The following is a 23,830-nucleotide window of genomic DNA, read 5'->3' on the forward strand; positions in this document are numbered from 1 at the left end:
AAGGAGGAAGTAAGGTTAGCATAAACCCTATTAGGTTCATAATCATAGCATGACGTGGATTCGGTCTAGTCAGATAATTGACGGAAACAGGCACTTAATCTGAGGACACGTTGAATCCCACTGTACCTATTGTACGGTCAATGTTAATAAGGTACAAAGACTAGAGTACAGTGACTATTCCTACGTTGATGTTTCTATAGTAAGTTGTAGATATAGTAGATGTTTCTATAAAGGTTGTTATTCAAATTGACACCTATATTCGACTCACTTATTCTATACAATGTTTGAGCGAGACACATACAAATGCTGAAGGATTCACTCTTTGTCGAGACATTGTACCAACTAAATAATTATTGAAGTCATATTTTTATATGACGTAAAATACCTATTATTTTAAAGCCCAATACATTTAATTATGATATTTAAAATACCTTTGAATTAAGTGCAAGGTATTTATAAAACATTACAAGAGCTCTCACAGTAATCCAAAACAAAAACGAATATTCTGTCCAAATACATCAATATGGACTTAAACTAAAGTTTGTCAATAATGTTAACAATTAACAATAAGTACTTAAATCATTGTAAATGTAAGTAAGCAAAACAATTAGGTAATAGTAACCAATTAACCATAACGCATTTTAACAGCCTCCTCTAAAGAAAACAGATTCTGATTTCTTCGTCTTTTCCAAATAGAAAATGGTATACAGATATCAAAATTCAGAAGTGTACCGCCGGTACCAAATCATGGAATACTTCATGAATTAAACATGTTCCGCTTCGATAAAAGAAATAAATTATACAAACAGCCGACACAGGCAATCTAGAAACATTGTGAAGCCATTGTTTTTTCTGCGAATCGCTAACTCGTAGGGTTACCATCAAGTTAACCAACGAAGTACTAAACTATAAGAATCAAACAGCGCCAAACTTAAGTCTTCAAAACAGACCGTATATTATACCTACGGTCGAATTGAGAAACTTTTTCCTTTTTTGAAGTCGGTTAAAAAAGCTTTTATATCACGGCGTGCGTAAATGGACGTTTTACGCACGCTTCGCGTGCGCAAAACTCCCATTTCCGACCCCGTAATATAAAATTTTATACAACACGCGGACGAAAAATGTTTTTCTGACTCGTGTGATTGCAGTCCTCGCCTGCGGCTCGGCCTGCAAACTCACACTTGTCAGAAAAAAATTTTTCGTCCTCGTATTGTAATGTACTATAATCTTTTTTAATTATGTGCCTCTTCAAAAAGGTTTAGTCTGTTCAAAAAGCCAAGTCTGTATTTTTCCGTAATCTATTTTGAATATAGTCCACCTAATAAAGTGATCATAGCTCGTGTATATGCAAGAGTTATACAAGTAGATATTAAGGTACCAAGTTCTACTACCGTCTTTGAACATCTGTAAACTCCAAATAGGGCCTTTGGAAGTATCTAAGGTAACTGGGAGTAAGTATAGTTAGTTTGTTCTATAATATATGTCCTGTTATCCTTCTAGTCCTAAACTAATCCAAAGAAAATCCAAATAGAAGGTAACCCTACGAAAACCCACTATCGTCTACCATTACACCGATCACGTATCAAACTGAAAACATAATTCAAGCGAATTTGAGGTGACATGCCGCAAAAAATAAGAACGTGTCGAGAGGGAGCGCGATGAGCACACTTGGGTTCCGTACAATGGATTAAATATATAGATTATGGTTATACTAAACCACCAATCGGCAACTCGCGGCCTGTAGGTCTTATAGAGGCTCGCAAACCTTTCTACAATCGAATTCCTCATACGCATTACATCAAATCATAGAAAAATCTGTCTTGACGATGTTTTTGTCGAAATAAGCGGATTTTTAAATATTTTTTGTGGCATGTGGTCCACTCGGGCTGTCGCCCATAGACATTTATGTCCGATCTCTAGTCACAGATGCGCTCCTATTCTTTAGCAATGATCTGCTTGTCTGCATAACCACATCCTTCACGCCAAAACGCAGCAATACGTAATAAAACTTTTAATGTCAGAAATATAGTTAGCTCGTGTGGCCGAACCACAAAGAGTTCTACCACCTATAACAGGAGTTTAAAAGGTTCTTTGTTACATAACGAACCCTAACAAGCCGTGCTCAAGCGGTGTGACAAAACACAAAGGCTTTGTTTAGCAGCCTTGACAGATAGATCTCCTATCCTGTTGCTTCCTGACTACTTTTTGTCCCAAGTGATGAATAAGAAATTGATCGCGGCATGCAAAAAGTAAGGCAGAAACAACAGAAAGTAAAACAATATTTGCGTCAGGATTATTTTTCTTAAATTCAACTTCTAAGTTCAGACTAAGAGATGCTTAGACTAGATATGCTTGCATTGTACCCGTTAAAATAATATAATGAATCTTAACCAATTTTACCTAGCAATGTTCGAAATTTGACAATTATAGCCTAAAAAATACATTTAAGAACCACCCATTTTACATACCCATGAATTTGTTTTTTTGTATATAAAAAAACAAATTCATGGGTCGTTTATAAGTTTACTAACAAATAGGTAGGTATGAAATTCGTAAAATGTTCTGGAATGTCAACTGTAACGATTTTAATGACGAGTCACAGATCGAATGAAATATGTATTGATCATCCGACCATTATATAAAAACACGTGACAAATTACAACTTCATTGTATTCGTTATGCCGGATGTTGTTCAGACCATCACGAGTTTAATAACTTCCTGAAAAACCTCATTCAATTTGAAATTTCATCCTATTTTACCACACTTTTATTAGCTTGAGCTGTATGTACGAGTATGTATGTAACGGAATCTTTGAACTCGATTTCTACCCACTTTGAACAGTCAGTTTAATTTAAATTTTAAACCGATGACAATACACGATTTTAATAATTTTATCCCATTCACCTCATCAGGATCGTCAGGAATCAGGATTAACGATTTTCCTTGTTCGATTTTAGCGTGTTTTTTAGTTTTTAAAAAATATGCTATTTCAATTTGAATTAGGTGAATTAAATACGTCCGTATTCGTGATAGGTCTACTTTATGCACTTCTTAACGAAGTCTCGGATCGTCCTAAAGTCCGTTATTTCACTGACGTCAAATTTTACATTACGATAATTTTTTGACACCTTTAAAGCTATTTAGATAAAAATTTAGTTGTGTGTGCCGTGATTTAATATTGATCTTCCAATGAGCCTTTCCGAAGCAAATATCTAAGTGCAGTGAAGTCCAAAACTTCGGACGAAACTTATATTATCATGTTTTGTGGGCTTGTAAAACTTTTTCCTTTGTAAAATTCACTCTTAACTTTACTTTTTGTAGATTTCTATTTAATCCAATATGTTGCTCTAAATTTTCCATGTTTTAAAGTTTTTCGCGGGAATTTCCAATAATAACAATATCTACTCAATAATGTATACAGTTTTTATAGATTGCAATAATCCAATTTTCGTGACGTCCATTGCGTGATACGTAAATGAGGAAAATCCAAATGTTTCGTAGAGGAAAATAACCTAATTGTAGTGCAATTAAATATATTATTATAACCTTTCCCTACCGGATCTTGTTATATCCCACTGCTGGGCAAAGTCTCCTTCTACAATTGGGATAGACTTTATATACTTCAAATCGCTTTTCCAACACGAAGTGGCAAGAGTCAGATGATTTAAAATCGCTTATAAAACCTCTACGAAAATTTACCGATGGCTATCCATAATCATAATAACCAGGACCGACTTCTTAACGTGCACATAGCAAAGAGTCGGGTTAAACACCCATAAAGATGTAGATAATATCTAGATTATATTATAATCTACTGATTATTATTCACGACTAAGCGTGTTCTGAAGTGGTCGACGTATCGAACTAGGTTTCCGTCTCGACTGTCTCCTATCCTTATATTATAATTTAATAATTTAGCCGCTGCCGGCCCGAGAATCGGATCAAAAAACAAGTGGGGCCTCTGTAGGCAAGAAATCCGTAGATTCATCCGAAGTTTCGGCTATAATCTTTCTTTCTTTCTTTCTTTCTTTCTTTCTTTCTTTTATTTTGTTCATGCTAATATCCCAACGTTTATACCCAATCGAAAATTTGACTATGTATTACAGTTGATTTAACGGATCGTAATGTCAAACATGAGACGAAATAAATAACTTTTGGACGGATCTGAAACTTCGTTGACAGACGTATCCAGAGTACACTGCGCCGTATGTGTAATGTACGGTGTAAACTTTATACATAAAAAAACTGCGTTCCTACGTTCGTAACCGCAAAAATCGAAAAGTAGACAATGGAATAATTGTTTTTTTTACACAATGTGACATTTCTTTACATGCATGTTTTTATATACATACTACATATTTATTATAAATTTTCCTGTAGATCACAAAATTCCTCTATTCTCTCTTAACCTAAGGACGCTATATTATAGTTAAGATATTTTAAAATCAGCACTGACTTCCAGTCTAATTTTAGGTGGCCTAGTCTAGACTTTCACTGTACAGAGTGTACAGTCGTAAAACATCAGAAAAAGTGACCTAGACACGCAAGCGTATCTTGTTCAAATAGAGATTTGTACAAGTTTGTATTACTTAAGTATGATCTAATTACCCCTTTAACTAAATTTTGTTAACCTTATCATGAGAAAACATGGTATTACTTTTTATCATGCACTAAGGAAGAAAATCTCGATTATTTTATTGTTGTTATGATGAAAAAGGGATAAATAAATCGAAGGGATTCGATTATTTGAAAATTATTCGATTATGGTTTGAAGCCGCAAGCTCTAGCCGTCACGTGGTCGTAAACTGCCTACTACAAAGTTAGTTCAAAACATTAATTATATTAGGATGGCATGTGTCGATTGGGCTTATTAAATTGTGACGACTATACTTATAGATGTAACAATAAAATATCATTGACTATACTACTATGTTTTGTTTCGCGATTCCATATATCCAAGAAAAGAAGGACCATTATAAGATCACTCTACTGTCTATCTGTTCCTTTACCTATCATTTGCCCCTTTTCCCTTTATCAATTAGTATCTATGTTGATCTCATGTCCTAATGGTTAAAGCAAATTCTTCTAACAAGTCATAAAAATAACAATGTTCAATAAAGCATTGTTTCACACGTCATATAATTGTGTACTGCCTCTGTGTGAGACATAGGATGCCGTTACATTAACACGGTTCAATGAATGTTGCAATCCAAAATGACAGCATTACTTTTACGGACTTTTTGTCATGATTTTTTCAAAGACTATTATTTACGCATCCTTCAACGTATTATAGTATGACAACTTTATAATGTGCCGCCCGGGTCGGCAAAATGTGTCCCTGAAGGTTGCGCCCCTGTCAGCTACCCTTTAAGTAGGCCTTTGCAAGTTGTTATATCTTGTTCTAAAATTTTCAATTTTGTACGTCCGCTTATTCTCTATAATCTGTGACCGAGAAACACAAACAGCCATTTTAGATTCCATTCCTCATTGATATAAGTGATACAAGTGTAAAAATTGCATGTGTATCACATTTATGCCTATGTGTGTTCTATTGACACATCACGCGTGTGTGCGTGCCGAAACGTGGCCATTGCGTTATCACCTTATCACTATCACGAGTATCATCTCATGGCCGGACCAATGTAAACAAATTAGCAAACAAAGTGCATATCAACTTTTATAATGATGAATTTAATGAGTGACGTGTTACACGTGAAGAAATAAAATACGTGTCTAAGGTACAATGCTAGAACCGTTCGTTTATGAGCCCTTGACTTGTCATTTTAGGGCGATTAATTAGTCTACATTAAATATTTTTTAAAGGTAGAGGTAAACCCCTTATATATAGCTTTGCGAGGTTTGTCACCCTTATTTTGTCATACAAATGGTGTTTTATAAGCGCTGCTCATTCCTGGTGTCATGTAGGTAGGTACATCGTCAGCCACAGCTGAGTAAGCGCATTACTGTCCCGCTGCTGTCCACGTGTCTCCTTTTAGATTGAGGAGTTTAGCCATAGTTCACCGCGCTGGCAAAAAGCGAATTGGCAGATTTCGAACACCTTATAGAACTTTGAAACTGACGTGGCGTTTGAAACTCCTCTGGCGTTATCAAATAATTAGCAGCAAGATCTAGATAGCCAATGACATTGGTTTAAAAATAAAAAGGCGCACTTTTTCAAATTTACACGAGGTCTAATTATTTGGGTGCGCAGTTATTCCGCTGTTTATATCCTTCATAAAAACCACGCAACTTCCTTATAATTGTTTACTAAACGGACATAACTTTATAATGTTTATTTTTGATGAGTAATTAGTTTTGTAGATCAACTCAATGGATGAATCTTACTACAGTTCTACATATTGAAAAAAAAATCAATCATGTTCTGAGAGTTCGTTATATGTATCGATGGTTTTTTTTTTTTCACAACTAAGTTATTTATTTTTTGTGAACCAAAAACCGCGTAAATCTTACTATTTATGCGATTTTTGGTTCACTCTCGAATGTAGGTCGTTCCGTGATTAATAAATTTAAATTATATAAAATACTAAAATAATGAATAGACAGCGAGTCTATTTTATATTATTGTACTATTATACAGAAATCAACCAAAATTTGGAGCATGTTTTCCTCTTAATTATCAAAGGGGAAATAAAGTTAAATAATATTTTTGTAAATTACGTGACACTGATCGTATCAAAATTACAATTTACCAACTCGCCTTTTAAATGGTCTTAAGCCAAATAGTGCTATTATGGATGTAACGACATATTTGAAAAATATGAATCCCATGGATTTTTTGACAAAATCTTGTCACGGCTATATGCTACAAATACAAATAGAGCGCTACTCTAAATTTCCCCAAGACAAAAATACATTCCCATTGGAAGTTTTATGTTCGCATTTCGTTCGTCGCAGTCTCTTTTGGAGATGTAAGATTTATTTATGGAATGCTCTCTATACGTTTCATATTTCGACATTGGCAATGAAAAGATTCGAGGCAGCTGTCAATTATCGCTCCATGTTTTAGAGGCTAACTAGTACGAGTATGTACGATTTTCTGTTTAAAATAACTTTAGTAGTCTTAATCTTATTATTATTACCTATAAATACGAATCTGAGTTTATTTGTTTTCATTTCCGGCTTTAACTACATTTTTTTATAATATAGGAGTAGCAGACGAGCATGCAGTCCACCTGATGGTAAGTTGTTACTGCCGCCCATGGACATATGCAATCAAGTCCAGATAGGATTAGGTCAAGCAGATGCGCCGCTACCCCTGAGGTCTCAGCTATAGCATATAGCTCTGCATATTTTTTCATAATGAAACCTTGACTTGCGATTTTTTTAAAATACAAATTGCATAGGTATATTTCAGTTTCAAAATAGGAAAGAGTACTCTTTGGACTCTATGGTCACTGATTGTCGGTGGTTAGATTTTTCTAACCGCCCACAAGACCTTTGATCTCTTTATAACATGATGGTAATAGAATAAATTTAATATTAATAAGACTAATCATGGTACACCGCGCTAGATAAAATGAGTAGAGGAAAAGTTGTAACGTAAATTAAACTTACATAAAAAGGAAAATAATGGAGCAAAAACATATAATAGATAAAGATATATTATATAATCCCAAGTATTTAATTAATACTATATATTGCTCTTATATTTTTAGGGTTCCGTAACCAAATAGCAAAAGACAGAACCCTACCATTACGTACTATTATACGTCTGTCCTTGTGTCTGTCACAAACATTACCATTTTGTTTTTGAAATAAGGCATTTTGAATTTCATGATGGTAAAAATAAACTGTTCAGAGTTTTTGTAATGTACATGTATTTGATATGTTTCAGGCAAAGAATGGATAGATTGATTATAAATAACGGGTCTTAATCGGTATTTACGGTTCCAATCCACCATTGATCAAACTCGTTAAGCCCATCACGTTTCTATAGTGAGTTAGTGACACACGCTTGGCAGAGAGAATGAATTTCTGAGAATGTGTAACTAATGACGTAGAATAAAATGTGTTTAATGGCATGTTAATTAAGGAACACAATCTTTAAACTTAATCTTAAGTATAGAGAAAAAGTTAAGTGTCGATCTATAATTCGAAAATAAGCAAGTGTTTTATTTAAGCTTGTTTTGCAGGACATCTATACGTAAAATTATTTCTATGGTAATCTTAGAAGATATTCGACCGATTTCATCTAGACTCACGCATAATAATATATAATTTTACAAGGAATGGCATCTTTATGATCTTAATTATCTTAACGTACCAACCTACTTAAGATATCTGTAAGAAAATCCAAAAACCCCACGCCCAAAAGCGCGGGAAAACACGTTTGATATAAACATATTTATATCAATGTGTTTCAATTAATTTTACACATAATTATATTATTACAAATTTACCTATAAGGATTTTCCTGCAATAGATTAACAAATTAAATTTCGGTGTAAAAAAGTTAAAGCACCGTACACGCTGATGTATTTACCTCATTTTTTATTTTGATTACATATTATATATTTTTTTTAAAGGCACATAAGGTTCTAGCTTGAAGGTAAATAATATAGTGTTAGTTAAATGAAGTCGCATTACTGACGCATTTACTGAAGGTAAATAATATACCTTTGATCTATGGAAACGGATTCAACATTAACAACAATATTCAACTTTAGGTAATAGTATCTCATTTGTTATTTCTACCAATTCCTTTGCTATTTCTTTCTACCAAATACTTACATTTTGTTTTAAGACTATGTAGGTATGTTTTGCTATAAATGGACAACGTAGGAAAATAATTTGAGGTTCAAAGCAGATTAAATTCTGAATACAAAAAACAGACGCAGCATGGAAGCCCAACTTCTGAATCTGAGGAACATTACGAATCTTTTAGGTTTTTTTTTTTGTGTAACATCCTAATCTCACATTCTTCTTATACAATTCCAATAAATGTGCCCACACGGTGTAATTAAAATAAACCTAAAAAATTATAACTCGAATTTGTGTTCCGTTTAACTTAATCAACGATACTTAATTCGCACATATCGCAAATCGGCTGAATATAGTTTGTGTACTAACTTGTTTTTTCTTATTTTTTTTTTATGTGCGACCCTAGAGAAAACATTCTATCTAACTCACCCTTATAACTTTTGGGCCTCGTGTCTTCTAGACCCGGTTGCTCCCATACCAGCACGTGAGCGCTTCGAGACTTGGATACCATCGTGAAAACCGCGAAAGAACTAAGTGAGAACTAAGCTAAAACGGGCGTTTATTTCTACGTTAATTTACGTTACGTTAACGTAAGTTTACGTTACGTTGGTGGGATTACCAACGTTACGCGGCACGGGGTGAGACATGTTGGAGGGTTGTGGACGAGCGAGGGAGAACTGACGCGAAGTGAGGCCGGTATCGCCGCTCGCGAGCCGTAAATATAGATGGCGCGGGAGTGTGTGTGCGGATTGTGCCAGGAGTCGCCGTTTTATACTTCGATCTTTTTTGCAAATGTGGAAATGAAATCACGTTGCTCCACTGTGTATTATCTTGCGTACTACTGACTTATACCAGTCGTAGCCAACTAGATATTAAATTTAATAATTTTAGATGGACGTAGACTCCAAATTGGCAATTACAGATAATACATATAAGACTTATGTAAATTGGTAGAAAATACATGTAACACTTGCATATATTATTTACTGAAATTAAAGAATTCAGTCTAAATATATTTATTTTTGGCAGTAATCAAATGCAAAATTCTAGAGTGACTAGAAGAGCGTAACGAGAAGATAAAACCATGGAAACATAAGAAACGTTATACATTAAACGAGGATTAACGTGATAAACTAAAAGAAAAATGAAAATGTAAATACTTTTTTTCAATATAAACATGAAATTCTATTTTGCACACTCGGCTCCCGAGCTACGAAGGTGCGGGGCGCGCGGCGTACACGCGGCGGCGGCGTGCGGTGACGTCATTGTTCAAGTTTTTACTGAACCACTGAAAGCGACGGAAGTTCACCGTTTACCGCTAGCCGCTAACCACTAGATAGCCAGTAACTAAGTTATAAACTAAAAAGTATAGGATGTTTTAATGGATATTGATTACGCACTAGTTTTTATGCTAGAAGCTGAACCTACGGGTCGTACAAGGGGTGGGTTAGGTTAGGTTAGCGCCCCATAGTAAAGGGGAGAAAAAAACAATCCCTCAAACAGGAAGACTTTTTTTCTTTCGGAGTCAGTTTATTCTAGACACCTTCAGCATAGGGTGTGAAAAAAAATCAAACTGGCTGCTTTTTTTCATCCAACCACCACTGTTGTACTCCCATTTAACAATGCTATCATTTTTATTAACGCCCATGGGATTCTATGATTTCATCTAGGATAGTCCATAAGAGTAGCATTAACATTCCACATCATATAGGATGACGTAATTGGGGTTACTTTCAAGCGTTCATAGAAATGAGCGACCACAGCATTCTAAAATGTACATTACCTGTTTGTAAATCTGTTCAGGACTGTTCGGGATTTTCCGGGTGTGTCCTACTTTGAAGAAAATCTGCGGGGAGCGTCGAGAAATGTTCAAGTTCGGGAAAAACCCGAAAAAATAATAATTTAATTAACAAATTTCCTACTAATCCTTATGTAAAATTATAGACGGAAGTAGTAGGTATTTATAAAAAAAAACTCTATGTCGGCCAAACTATTGTATACTTATACATATACATAATAATAAATAAGTAATAAACATATTTTTTATAATATATAGGTAGCAAATGAGCGTGCAGTCCACCTGATGGTAAGTGGCTATTCCGCCCATGGACATCTGTAATCAACCCCAGATAGGATTATATTCCAATCTGAAGTTGGCCATGGATGCGGCGCTACCTCTGAAGATTAAGCTGGGACGCCTCTAAGGACATAAATCAGAACACAGCATCCCTTAACACTGCTGAACATAATTATCTCGTCGTTCTAAACTCATTACTGTTAGACATAATAAGAAGGGCTCAGAATAAGAACGGAAAGGCCGGAATAAAGTAAGCGGAAAACGCCATACATGTATGTACGAGTAGGTATTCCTGTAGGTACTCGCCATCTAACTCAAAAATATAGGCACGGTACAAATATCTATATCCTTATACTGTGATATAGGTTAACAACATTGACATCGATATATTTATTTTTAGACCCTAAGGCGGTACGCTTTTAGTTTCCTTGAGTTCTAATATTTTAAAGAAAATAATTAGTTACAGATTCAGACTCTTATTAATTAAATAATTATCTGTTACATAAAATAATCTCGTAATTATCTCGCAGTAAGCGTCATTACAGACAGACAGGTGATATTAGACTTCACGGCGTGTTATGCAAATTGATAAAGTGTGAGCACTTTCTATTTTTTATATATTCGATACTTTTATACCAGTACATAGTTACATACATACGATAACAACTAACAAAATTCCTTTACTCAAAAATAAATTTAAGTGAAAATATTATGATGTCACAATTCAATTTTATATTAAAACTTTGAGAGCTTTTATCGCTAATCTTTCGCGAAAATGTTTCAGCAGAGCGATAAGGGTGGATAAGGCTTTAAGTGTTGTTGCGTGAAAAGTAAAGCGTTTATTGAACCTAATATAGATTATAATTACAAAGCGCTAAAACTTTTAAGGTTTTACTAATTTAAAATGTTAGGGATCCTTCTGGCATCACTTCCCAAAATGTTTTCAAATACTTTTCCACCTCAGCTTTAAGATCTCCACCTCTACCACCATAAGATTTACATAAACTTAATTATCATACATCAATAAAAACTATGCGGCCAATGACCTTTCTAGTTTATGAGGTTCACCAATTTACAATCATTGAACTAGGTACGCTAATGTATTACGCTAAGAGCTAAAATAGCGCGCGACTACACGTTATGCCTGAATTCTTGACATTGGCAGTAACTCAATAACGGCAATACCGTCAATAAACATTTATAAACGTAGACAAACTACAGGTTAATATAGATGCATACATACATTTATAGCTAACGGTATGGTTATTAAAGAGAGAGGTACAATAACTGCATGTTTGATCGACTGCCGATAAGAAACATAATACAAAGCTAGCACATACATGTAACCTTAGTAAGTATAAAAGTTCTACGTAATTCGCAAGCTACAAGTTCCAAAGTCCACTTCAGTTTCGCATTTTGCAACTCGATGTGTTTGGTACACTAGTCACACACACAGCGCCATCTAGTTGTCATACAACGTAAAGAACATGAAAGTGGTAATCAGCGCCATCTGTTAGTGATATACAATATTATATAAACGTAAAGTTTGGTATGGTTTCTTTATTTTCTAACAGAGGGCAGTAGTTATAGCGTAATAAATGGATTTAAGATTTTAATATGTGATGTACTAACCTTATTAGAATATTATATTGCCAACAATACATATATACAAACCTATATTGAATTTGGCGTAAGTTTAGTGAGGTTGATCATAAAACAGTTTTAACTTTTATTGTCTATTGAATTTATGATACTTAAACGGGCAGCTAGATTTTATTTGCGTGAGTCCATACGGTGGATGACTAATTAGTGTCGAAACAAATGAAAAATAGTTAAAAGGCGTGCAATCCACTTCATTAATTAATAAATTCCGTAATGAATTCCATATCGTCATTGTGTTTTCGCAAAGCTTGAGTGTCGACTATGTGACTGCAGCTGGACTAACATAGCTATTGCTGACAATTACTGCTCCCCAACAGTTGATACCAATGCAAAATAAGTTAGTAGTCCCACTTCGGTGCGTTGCTGCCCCTAAACTACTGTACTGTACTAAATTTAAACGCCTTGTCTCCATCTTACCATACATTTCAAATCAAAATACGGCTAATTTAATTAAGTTTATAATAAATAAAAATTGGCCTATTGCCTATGTACGAGTATATGTTGCATTATGAATTGATCATGCTGCCGAAGGCAAACTGCAAAGATTCCTACAGGAAAACTTCACTGCAGCCTTAATACAAATATAATGTTACGGAGCGTGAAATAAAATAAATAAATTATTAATTAATAATATTGAATGTTATATCCAGAAGTCGCTTTTTTCAGTACTTACAATCTATTATAGTTAAATGAACAATAATTTACAATCGTATCACGGAATTGTTAGTACAATTTGCATGCAATTTACGTATGTAGTTACAAGTATAATGTGTCCATATGTATTTAAAAATAAGGACAAACACACATTTATTATTTGTGCCAAAGTTTTTTTGGGTGTAGCAACTTAGCTACGAGTAGCTGTCGTCGGTATGGAATATTAAATAAACAGAGTACTCTAATTCATGTTTACATACTTATTTAGGTGTATAAAAAATATTTATTTATTTATTTATTGCAAAAATACACACAACTTACAACGCCTGCCTGTCTGACAAGTGTGCCTGTCTCGAATGGTACCTTACATATTTATGTACCTTATATATTTATTGCATGCTTTAAAAAATAGTGCCTCTTAACTTATATTATACATAATATTGTTATAGATAATATACTTTACACTTACATCCTGAAGGCAACGAAAACAAATCAGATATTATTTTTTTGTTTATTGAGCAGGATGTGAAAACCGTATTTTTGTATTATACAGTTCTTATTAGTGATCGAAGATTATACACTATTTATTTACCCTAAATATGCCTATAATACTAGGTTACATACTGGTTACAGGGTACTTTTATTTCAATCCTCTCTCGTTAGTATACTTCTATACAAATAACATACTCTATATGTATACACATCAGTAACTTCTAAAAGATACTAATTCATCACTTCTTTGTATTCCCTCCTCCACTCTACTTTTTGTCCGCGCAAAACCTGACCTATATTAGCCATCCCACACGTCTTACGTTATGTCACCTAACTCTAACGTGGACAAATTGAATCATCTATCAACATACTGGTCATACGTGACGCACACAGAACATCTTATCCGGATATTAACTTACCACTTGTTAAGATGTTCTGCAAAACGCATTTTAGGTCTAGATGTGTTCTCGTCCCTGTAGTCCCGGGACTAGATTAGGGCTGTATCCCCTGCCTATCGTAAGAGGCGACTAAAAGGGGGTTTCTGGGGTTGCGGGCAGCAAGAATGGGAGCTTGAACCGGGTCAGCAAGCAACTCCGGGAAGGAGGGCGGTGTGTGTGGCCGCATACCGTCGTAAACACCAGGTGTGCGAGAGGAACGTAAACTGCTCCCCCCAGGATAGAGACCGATCGATCAGGGGCATCGCGCTCGGAGTTCTCCAACAAGCGTTGAAGACGGGCACAGTATAATTCCCACATAACCCGGCGTCGCTCCCACGTCGTCGGGTACCTTCTGAAGGTTTCCCCCTCGCTTGATGTGTTCTAGATCTAGTTTTTAAAGAAATAGAAGGAACAAAAGTGTGAATAACAGAGTACAGTTAAAGATTGGTAGACTAGAAACGGTAGTGGCAATTAGTAAAACAGTTTCTTGTGACGGCTGTCCATCAATCATGTAGTAGTTATAAATAAATTAACACTTTTTTGGGTGTAGACTTAAGATATCCGTTATACCTAATCTTTGCATATTAGGTAGATACTACTAGACCCAAATAAAATGAACTCGTCGTTAACCTATTTCTACTTCGTCGACTTTTCCGAGGCGTTCCGGCTTAGTCCTCAAGGGTCGCGGCGCATCTGTGGCCGACCTCAGATAGGAATATCTAATCCTACCTGAGGTTGATTACAGATGTCCATGGGCGGCAGTAGCCACTTACCATTAGGTGGAGTGCATGCTCGTCTGTTACTCCTATATTATGAAAAAAAAGCCGATTTCCTAACCACTAAGCTTATTTAGACGGATTTATTCAAATGATTGGCAAATGTTAGTTTTAATGTTTTTAAGTAATATGTAAGTTTTTTTTCATTATCATAAAAGTTGCAAACGGAGCAGAGGAATAGAATTCTATAGTCAGTCACAGATAAACTATACTCTTACATCAAAGCACAGCAATACTTAACGTTACAATAGATGTGACGATGTTTTTCAGAATCCAACTACCAATCTTATGTATAAAATTCTCGTGTCACAATGTTAGTTACCGTACTCCTCCGAAACGGCTTTACCGATTTTCACCAAATTTTATATGCATATTTAGTAGGTCTGAGAATCGGCTACTATCTATTTTTCATACCCCTAAATGATAAGGGTTGTTCACCCTTAACGTTTTTTTATTTATTTGGCAACACAACGTTTAACGTCTATATAGTAATACCAAACTATATAGTAGGTATACAAAACTACATCTGTTTGCGGTTGATTACTTTGATAATAATCTCTCAATTCGAGCGGTATTATTCCATGCAAAAACTATTTCGATTGGAAATAAAAACTGAATGCTTGTTGTTGTCCTTTATTTAACCGTTATTAGAGCAAGTACGTACTGTTGTGAGCAGTGCGGGCACACCTTCACGTGTGCGTAGGTACCTGCATTGTTACCGCAATGTGGGCCAGGCATTGTCACGGAAACTGGGCATGCGAGGATAGCCGTACCTATTTCTAACATGTATTTTGATGCCTAAATGTCTGATAAATTTCGCTCAAACTAAAAATTGTTATTGTTATTAATATCATTTCTTTCAATTCTTTACTTAATAAGAATGACAATAACTTGAGGAAAACGAAACGCTTATGACTTATTAAAAGATTGTCTTGTTTTAATGGAAAATTATGAGTTGGAAATAGTATTCTTTCTTTCTTTGACGACCCGCGTGGCGGAGCGGGCATCATACCAGTCTGACGCAAAAAAAGCTTCAGGTTCGATTCTCGACCGGACAAATATCTGAACGATGAATTTGGATATCTGTTCTGTGTGTAGGTGTTTGGTACCTATTCGTTTTTATGTGTCTTCATGTCACATAGGACCCACAGAATCCTAATTGTTTTAAAATTTTAGCGTCAGTCATACAATAAAGATAAATATTTGTGCTAAGCAAGACACCTTTACAATTACTTTTTGCTTGTTAGTTACATCAAAGACTAATATTTGGACTTAAGGTCAGCAAGGACATCCTAACTATATTTACTTATACAAGCAAGTGGTAGAACCCTGTGTGGTTCGACTCCGGAGGCACCACCGCCACACCTATTTCTACTCCTTTGATACTCCTATATTTCATAAAAAAAGAAATAAAGTCTGACAAAAGGATTGAAGTACATAGTAACTCAGTGAAGTCATCAATGGCTGCGTCTCGCCCGATTAGATAATAATCCCGGATTGATGCAACAGTTAGTGCGACCGGACGCTCTGTGCCCACACCTCTAACTACACTCAATTGACAGTGCGGATGAAGTAAAGATAGACTCCTATTTTTCCCTTGTCATATAAAAACGTTTTCTAAACTAGCATTCCTTGTGTCGTGGGTCCCATCAGACAAACAAATGCAAAAACACCCAGAACAGATATCTAAATTCATCATTCAGATACCTATTTGTCTGGCAGGGGCTCAAACCCGGAACCCTTTAGTACTCCACAATTCAGTATGATCTCTTTGACTATTATAGCACCTTTAAATATATAAATGTTACATTTAGGTAATGATTTATCTAACCACATTTGTAGTCAGTCTATTTGATTTGTTTCTCAATGTTACCATTAGAACCATAGTTCTTCGTATTGTATCATTATGCCACCAAAAAGTATACAGCTAGCTATATAAAGCAAATTATAACAGTAGTAGTGCTCCCAGACATGTCTTCTGCAACGAAAATAATTAAAATTTCTCGAAAACAGCATCACCTATCCAGCCTTAAAAGATCCTATTTTTCAAGTTAGAACCAACCATACACTAAAAAAATCATTGAAATCAGTTAAGCGAATCTCATTTTTACTCGTATATATTAAGGTACCTATTATAAGCGTGTTTCAATTGGGAACGGATATCCCCTCAGAGCGAGTAGGCCGTAATAGTAAATAATGAGAGGGATTAGGCCATGCTGGACAAGTGTGAATTTTCCATTTCACACATACATATTTATGTTTTTTGTTATATTCATGTCGAAAAACTGTAATAGGGGTTGATGTTTAATGTTAATTAGTTAAGAAATATTGACAACGCCATCGCATCTATTCGGTACGCTACGGAATGCTACCATACCCGTTATGGCGAATATAATTCAATGCGACCGTTAATACAAATGGCTGGATTATATCCTGATAGTCCTCATTGCATTGTTCTGCCACGTGACAAGACCGCCTAGGCTAACCCAGACTGTCCAGAAAATATCTAAACAGACATAATCAAAGACAAAACAGAGTTTTTTCTTATTTGTTGACAGATTTTCAGTTCATTAAAACAATAAAGATTTATTTAATAATTACTTATTATACTTACAAATTTCAAACACTACGTGTATACTAATATTAATCTATTAAGAGAGTTAAGAGACTCAATGTTTTTATTAATTATCCCACTGCTGGTCAATTGGGCATGAGTCTCCCCCACAATAGGGCGAGATCTCGAACGAACTTCATTACATTGCTCCAATACAGATTTTGCGATGTATTTCGGGTTAGTTTGAAATGCCGTAGTGGGCAATAATATTACTTGTTAATCAGACTTGAAATCTATATCCTTAACTTACTTCTTTGTTAAAATTCAGTACATTTGGAATAAACTTTCTTAAAATGCTTCGATTTCATTAGCCGCATTACATATTACTTAAGTAGGTACATAATTTAATAAATATTCATTTCAGTCGAATGTCTATTTCTGTATCAAATTATTTATACGTAAGTCTAATAAACTTACATAAGAGAATTATGGTCGTTCTGAGTGGCCATCGGAACGAATAAATCAAACGCACGCACATATCTAGATGCAACAATAGGGCTGAGCGCATTCTAGGTCGCTAGTACCGTTCCGTACACACCGAGTGCTCTACAAATATGAGTATTAATGGCTAGGCAACCCTGCTTTAGGTCCCACTGCTAGCCAATGAGGTACTACATCTATGCTGCTGGCCTAGTCTGTTTCTTTCTTCGTAACTGGGAAGCTCTGAGGCTCTGAGGTACACCTTTTTTATTAACGAGGGGGAAATTTTCAAAAGATACCCGGTGGGAGGGATATAGGGTTATATGGTATTCTTAATGCACTATAACCCACCTGTGACCGTCCTCAGCGTTGAGTAGAAGACTCCGGGCTTTCCAACGAAATGCAACCGGAGTCCTCTTAGTGCGTTGGCCCGTCGGGCTTCTCCCAGTGGAGCACCTACCTACCATCACGATACTAATGACTTACGGCTTACTTACGGGTACCAATGATAAAAAGTAGGACCGACAGCAGTAGTAGCAGTTAAGCAGACATGAAGCCAGTACCTAGTGTTCACCAATTTGAAGGACAGAGTGCACATTATAGCCACAAGCTGTACTCATACAGCGTGGAACCAGACCCAAGTTGCTAAAATGAGTCTGAAAATCATAATATTATTAATCATTCATCATTTTGATATTGATAGATATCTTGTATTTAAGGTATTAAATACATAATGTAAATAATAGACAGGTTTGCTATTGACCTAATGACATTTATTTTGTTCTTCAGGTTTTTATATGTGGCCAAGCCACAGATAACGTAAACACATATATAACATCATCCCCCCCCTAAAACTTAAAAATATTTTTTGTAATCTACAGGAGGACGTTTCCGTCTTAACCATTTAGGTGGTGATGGCGATCGAGATCTCTGATCAGAGACCGCTTCGTGAAACTCCTCTTCCTCCTCCCCAGGAATTTCTAGTTCAGGTTCAGGCGTCACATCTGTATTTTGGGCTTCTTTGTGTCCCAAAATATCTTTATCAGATGAATCATTCTTTGATGATTCAGGTGTTCCCGCCGTCAATAATGTTTCTTGATTATTTTGGGAGGAAAAATGCTCAAATGGTAAATATTCAATTTCTGCCGGCGAATGGTTTGATGCTGGTAACACAGGCGGTGAACATACGTCTAGTAATAAATCTCTTCCATCACGGTTGTACTCACTTCCTTTGTATGAAACTATATGATTTTTATGTTTCTTAATGTCAACTGATGTAGCACAATCTCTTATAACGTACAACACTTTGCCGATACGCTTACGTACAATCCCTTTACACCATACGTATTTGTTTTTATTACTGAACTTCTTATATAAAACAATATCGCCTATTTTCCATGGCGGTCTATTTTTACTACTTCTATCTCGTGTAAACTGCGTATTTTTAATAGGATTTGGAACAGGTATCGAGAGCGGTGACGGAGGAGAGTACATTAAATCTAACCGAGTTTTAAGTTTCCGACCAAATACCATTTGAGCAGGCGACAAACCTGTAGCAGAATGTACGGAATTTCTATAATCCATGAGATATCTTAATAAAACTAATTTACTCTCTTGTTTATTGCAATTTGAGAGTATACAAGATTTTAATCCCCTCTTAACAATTTTGACAAAACTTTCAGCTTGCCCATTGCTCGCGGGGTGATAAGCTGGTGATGTTAAGTGAGAGATTTTATTTAATAAGCAAAACTGTTCAAAATCTTTAGAACAAAACGCTGTACCGTTATCGCTCACTATAGTATCAGGTAAACCAAATCGTGATATAAAATCGCATATTTTTTCTATTACAGCTTTAGAAGTTGTCATGGCGGCCATATTATATACTTCAACCCATTTTGTATACGCATCAACCACAACTAAGTATGATTGACCCAGTATCGGGCCAAGAAAGTCAATATGCAACCGATGGAATGGATTCGGCGGATATTTCCAAGGTTCAGCAGGAGCTCGAGCAGGCGATGGCCGCATTTGAATGCAAACTTCACACGACCCTATCATTTTCTCTATAGCCTTATCAATACCAGGAAACCAAAACCGAGAACGAGCTTCCGCTTTTGTTTTCACTATTCCCAAATGGGAAATGTGGAGCTCCGATAAAACTTTAGACTGTAAGGACGCTGGAATTACGACTTTATGACCCCTCATGACACATCCATTTTCGAATGCTAACTGCAACCTACAGTTAAAAAAAGGCTTAAAATGAATGTCCGTTACTTTCGAGGGCCATCCCTGTAACACGTATGTTTTAACACGATTTAAGATGCTATCCTTTTCTGTTTCATCACGTATGACCTGCGCTGTTACTGGCATACTACCATTCATGACAAAACATACATATGCAGCCCGGTCGTTTAACCCTTCCTCCTCATCTGTCGTACCCGTCGCAGTCGACTCTGGAAGACTAGCTCGCGATAAAAAATCTGCAATATTATCCGCACTACGAATGTACTCTATTTCATAGTTATAACCGCTCAAAAACATCGCATATCTCTGCAAACGGTTTGCGGATACCTCTGGAATTCCTTTGTATGGACCAAAAATTGATATCAAAGGCTTGTGATCGGTACGAAGCACAAACGGACTCGATCTTCCGTATAAATACTGATGGAAGCGTCGCACTCCGAAAATTATAGCGGTCGCTTCCTTCTGTATTTGGGAATAACGTTTCTCAGCCGCATTAAGTGTGCGCGAAACAAAAGCAATAGGTCTCTCAACACCGCCGACCTCTATTTGAGATAACACTGCTCCTAAACCACACGGAGAAGCGTCGACCGTTAATATTAGTTTTGCATTCTGATTAAAATGCGCGAGAACCTGATCCGAAGCTAAACATTTTTTAATCTCTTCGAACGCTTTCCCGTGATCATCAGTCCAGGTCCATTTAACACCTTTTTTTAATAATTCATATAAAGGATTCAAAATAATAGATGCCCTAGGAACGAATTTCCTATAATAATTAACCAACCCTAGAAAAGATTGCAACTGATGAACGTTTGCAGGAACCGGTGCTTCGAGTACAGCCCGTATCTTTTCAGGTGATTTCTTCAAGCCATCTTTAGAAATTATATAACCCAAATAACTAATTTCATCCTTAAAATAATCACACTTATCTTTTTGTAAAATTAAACCTACGTTATCTAACCTTTCAAAAACAGCGTTCAATCTTTGTAAATGTTCTTCTTGGTCTTTACCTGTGATCAGAACATCGTCAAGGAAACACAAGACACCGTCCATGCCCGACAATACGCACTCCATGGCCCGTTGAAAAATCGCGGGTGCACTGGACAACCCGAAAACTAAACGCGTATACTTAAATAAACCGCGATGAGTATTAATACATGTGAACATTTGCGATTCATCGTCTAAAATAAATTGGTTATATGCCATTGATAAATCTAGTTTTGAGAATTGTTGACCTCCGTACAGCTTTGCAAATAATTCATTAACAGTCGGAAGAGGATAATGTTCAACAAGCAATTGTTTGTTTATTGAAACGGAATAGTCGGCACCCAACCTTATAGAGCCATTTTTTTTTAATACAGGCACGATCGGTGAAGCATATTCGGAATACTCCACTGGTTGTAATATTCCTAAATCGACCAGTCTATCGATTTCAGTGCTTACTTTACCACGCAATGCAAAAGCTAATGGGCGAGCTTTAAAAAATACCGGTTTTGCGTTATCTTTCATCCTTAAATTAATTTTGTACTTGTTAAATGCGCCTAACTTATCTGAAAACAAGCGAGGATAACGTTTACTTAAATTTTCAACGTGAAAATTAGATTGGTTGCAAAAATTTATTGGAATTAGTTGCAAGTTAAACAAAGAAATAAAATCTCTACCTAGCAGAGGCGGACCGCCATCCTTTACGATGAAGACATCGAGCGGCCGCTCGGAACCAGCGTAGGAAACTGTGACACGCGCGGTACCTAAACAAAATATTTTACTACCGGTATAAGTAATTAGTTTCTTTTTTGTTTTTGACAAAGGCTTATTCTTTAAGTACATATTGTACATACTTTCGGGAATAACAGTGACAGCTGATCCGCTGTCTACCTCAAAATTAAAGCTTTGACCGTCAATTGTAACTATTTCTAACAAGGGCTCACCCCTCAAAGAACGAATATGAAAAAGCTCACCGTCATCGTCATCGCTCTCGTTACCAACTAAAGTGTTCATGCATTTAATTTTTTCATTACACATTTTACGTAAGTGTCCCTTCTTGTTGCATCGTTTGCATGTGTAATGGGAAAAACGACAATCAGACGCCTTATGATTCGTATATCCGCACACCGTGCACTTACTTCCCTTTCCAATGCTACGTTTCTTATTGTCACTAACAATCTTAAATAGTTCATTTGACTCAGTGAGGGCGGTAGTAGCACTTGCACTTGCGGCTCCCGCACGAGCGCAACTAATACTTTCAGCCAATTCCATGGCTTTGGACAGCGTAAAACTTGACAAATCTTGCGCGTATAATTTTTCCTTTTCAACACCCGGCACCATTCCCATTAAAAAACGATCCCGCAAAGCTTCCTCCACATTAAGGAAACCGCAATGTGCAGTGAGCCCGCGAAGTCTTGCTGCCCATTGCGTATGTCACTCTCCAGGCTTCTGTGTTGCTGAATAGAAATTGTGTCGATCCGAAAACCCGAAGCGTTTGGGTGTAAAGTGTCCGTCTAATAACAATAAAATGTCTTCAAACGCCACCTCCACAAGATTTTTAGGTAATGCCAAATCCGATGCCAATTCATAAGTACCTTCAGTCAGTGCACTTAAAAGTATTGCTCGTCTTCTTTTCCCCGACGTGTCGGTAGAGTCCGTGATGTCGTTGGCTATGAACCATTGGTTCAGGCGATTTTTATATGAATTCCAACTTTGAACATTATGATCAAAACTCGTTAAAATACCAAAGCTTGCCATTTTACACACTTAGGTACGTCTATAAACTCGTCGCCACTGATAGATATCTTGTATTTAAGGTATTAAATACATAATGTAAATAATAGACAGGTTTGCTATTGACCTAATGACATTTATTTTGTTCTTCAGGATTTTATATGTGGCCAAGCCACAGATAACGTAAACACATATATAACAGATATCTACCTCAACTTCAATGTCAATTAATTGTTCTTCGTAAGTAGTCCTTCAAAGAAGATCTCAACATAACCGCGGGAAAAGCCAGAATTAAAAGAAAAACAAAAGCCTACATCCTCACTTATCGATAGCATACAAGTATGTTTTGATTTACAAAAGCGAAGGATTATGAACAGAAGTCCTCCGCTCGTGGCATGCAATCTCGAGTAGTGATTAGTGGTGTTAGTACAGCGAGCACTCACCTTTACTGATAAGTGATAAGGTAAGAATTTGCACGCTTTGTATCCGCCGAAACTTAGGATTTGTTTACATAAATAGCTTGAAGAAATCTGGATATTTAATTAACTTGATTGTTTTGTAATATTGTAGGAGACGAGCATGCAGTCCACCTGATGGTAAGAGGCTACTGCCGCTCATGGACATCTGTAATCAACCCCAGACAGGATTAGATATTTCTACCTGTGGTCGACCACAGATGCGTCACCCCTGAGGACTAAACTGGAACGTCTCGGAGAAGTATGTGTCCCTTACCACACCCTTCAAGCCAGAACACAGCAGCACAATGCTGTTATTAAGCAGAAATAGGTTTGGCGGTGGTCCCGTCGGAGCCGGCCCATAAAGGGTTCTACCCACTTCAAAAAACCCTTTGATTTGTTGAGGTAGAAAGTTTAAAGTGTTAAGGTTCTGCACACAATAACAGCGTTACGCGTTGCTGTTTTCTGGTTGAAGGGAAGAAATAAGAATGACGGACAAACACACAACTAGATGCCCAAACTAACGTCGGTTATTCTTTTACAACTTTCAAAATTTTCACTA

General features: G+C 36.2%; 1 protein-coding gene across 2 annotated transcripts in view; it reads right to left on the reverse strand.

The window, feature by feature from the left end:
- Picot (putative inorganic phosphate cotransporter protein picot) overlaps positions 1–23,830 on the reverse strand; it is an 81,027-nt gene that overhangs the window by 13,986 nt on the left and 43,211 nt on the right. Inside the window, exon 1 of one of the 2 annotated variants that reach the window (XM_073092915.1) lies at positions 9,152–9,487. The exons of the other annotated variant lie outside the window; for it this stretch is intronic. Coding sequence (XP_072949016.1) covers positions 9,152–9,233 — 82 coding nt within the window. The 5' untranslated portion in view covers positions 9,234–9,487. Of the gene's footprint in view, positions 1–9,151; positions 9,488–23,830 lie in introns of those variants that run through there. 2 annotated transcript variants of the gene reach the window in all.

Source organism: Epargyreus clarus, unplaced genomic scaffold (assembly GCF_041222505.1).
Source record: "Epargyreus clarus isolate Ecla_fem2 unplaced genomic scaffold, WU_Ecla_fem_2.2 ptg000004l, whole genome shotgun sequence".
In the NCBI taxonomy this organism is placed as follows: domain Eukaryota; kingdom Metazoa; phylum Arthropoda; class Insecta; order Lepidoptera; family Hesperiidae; genus Epargyreus; species Epargyreus clarus.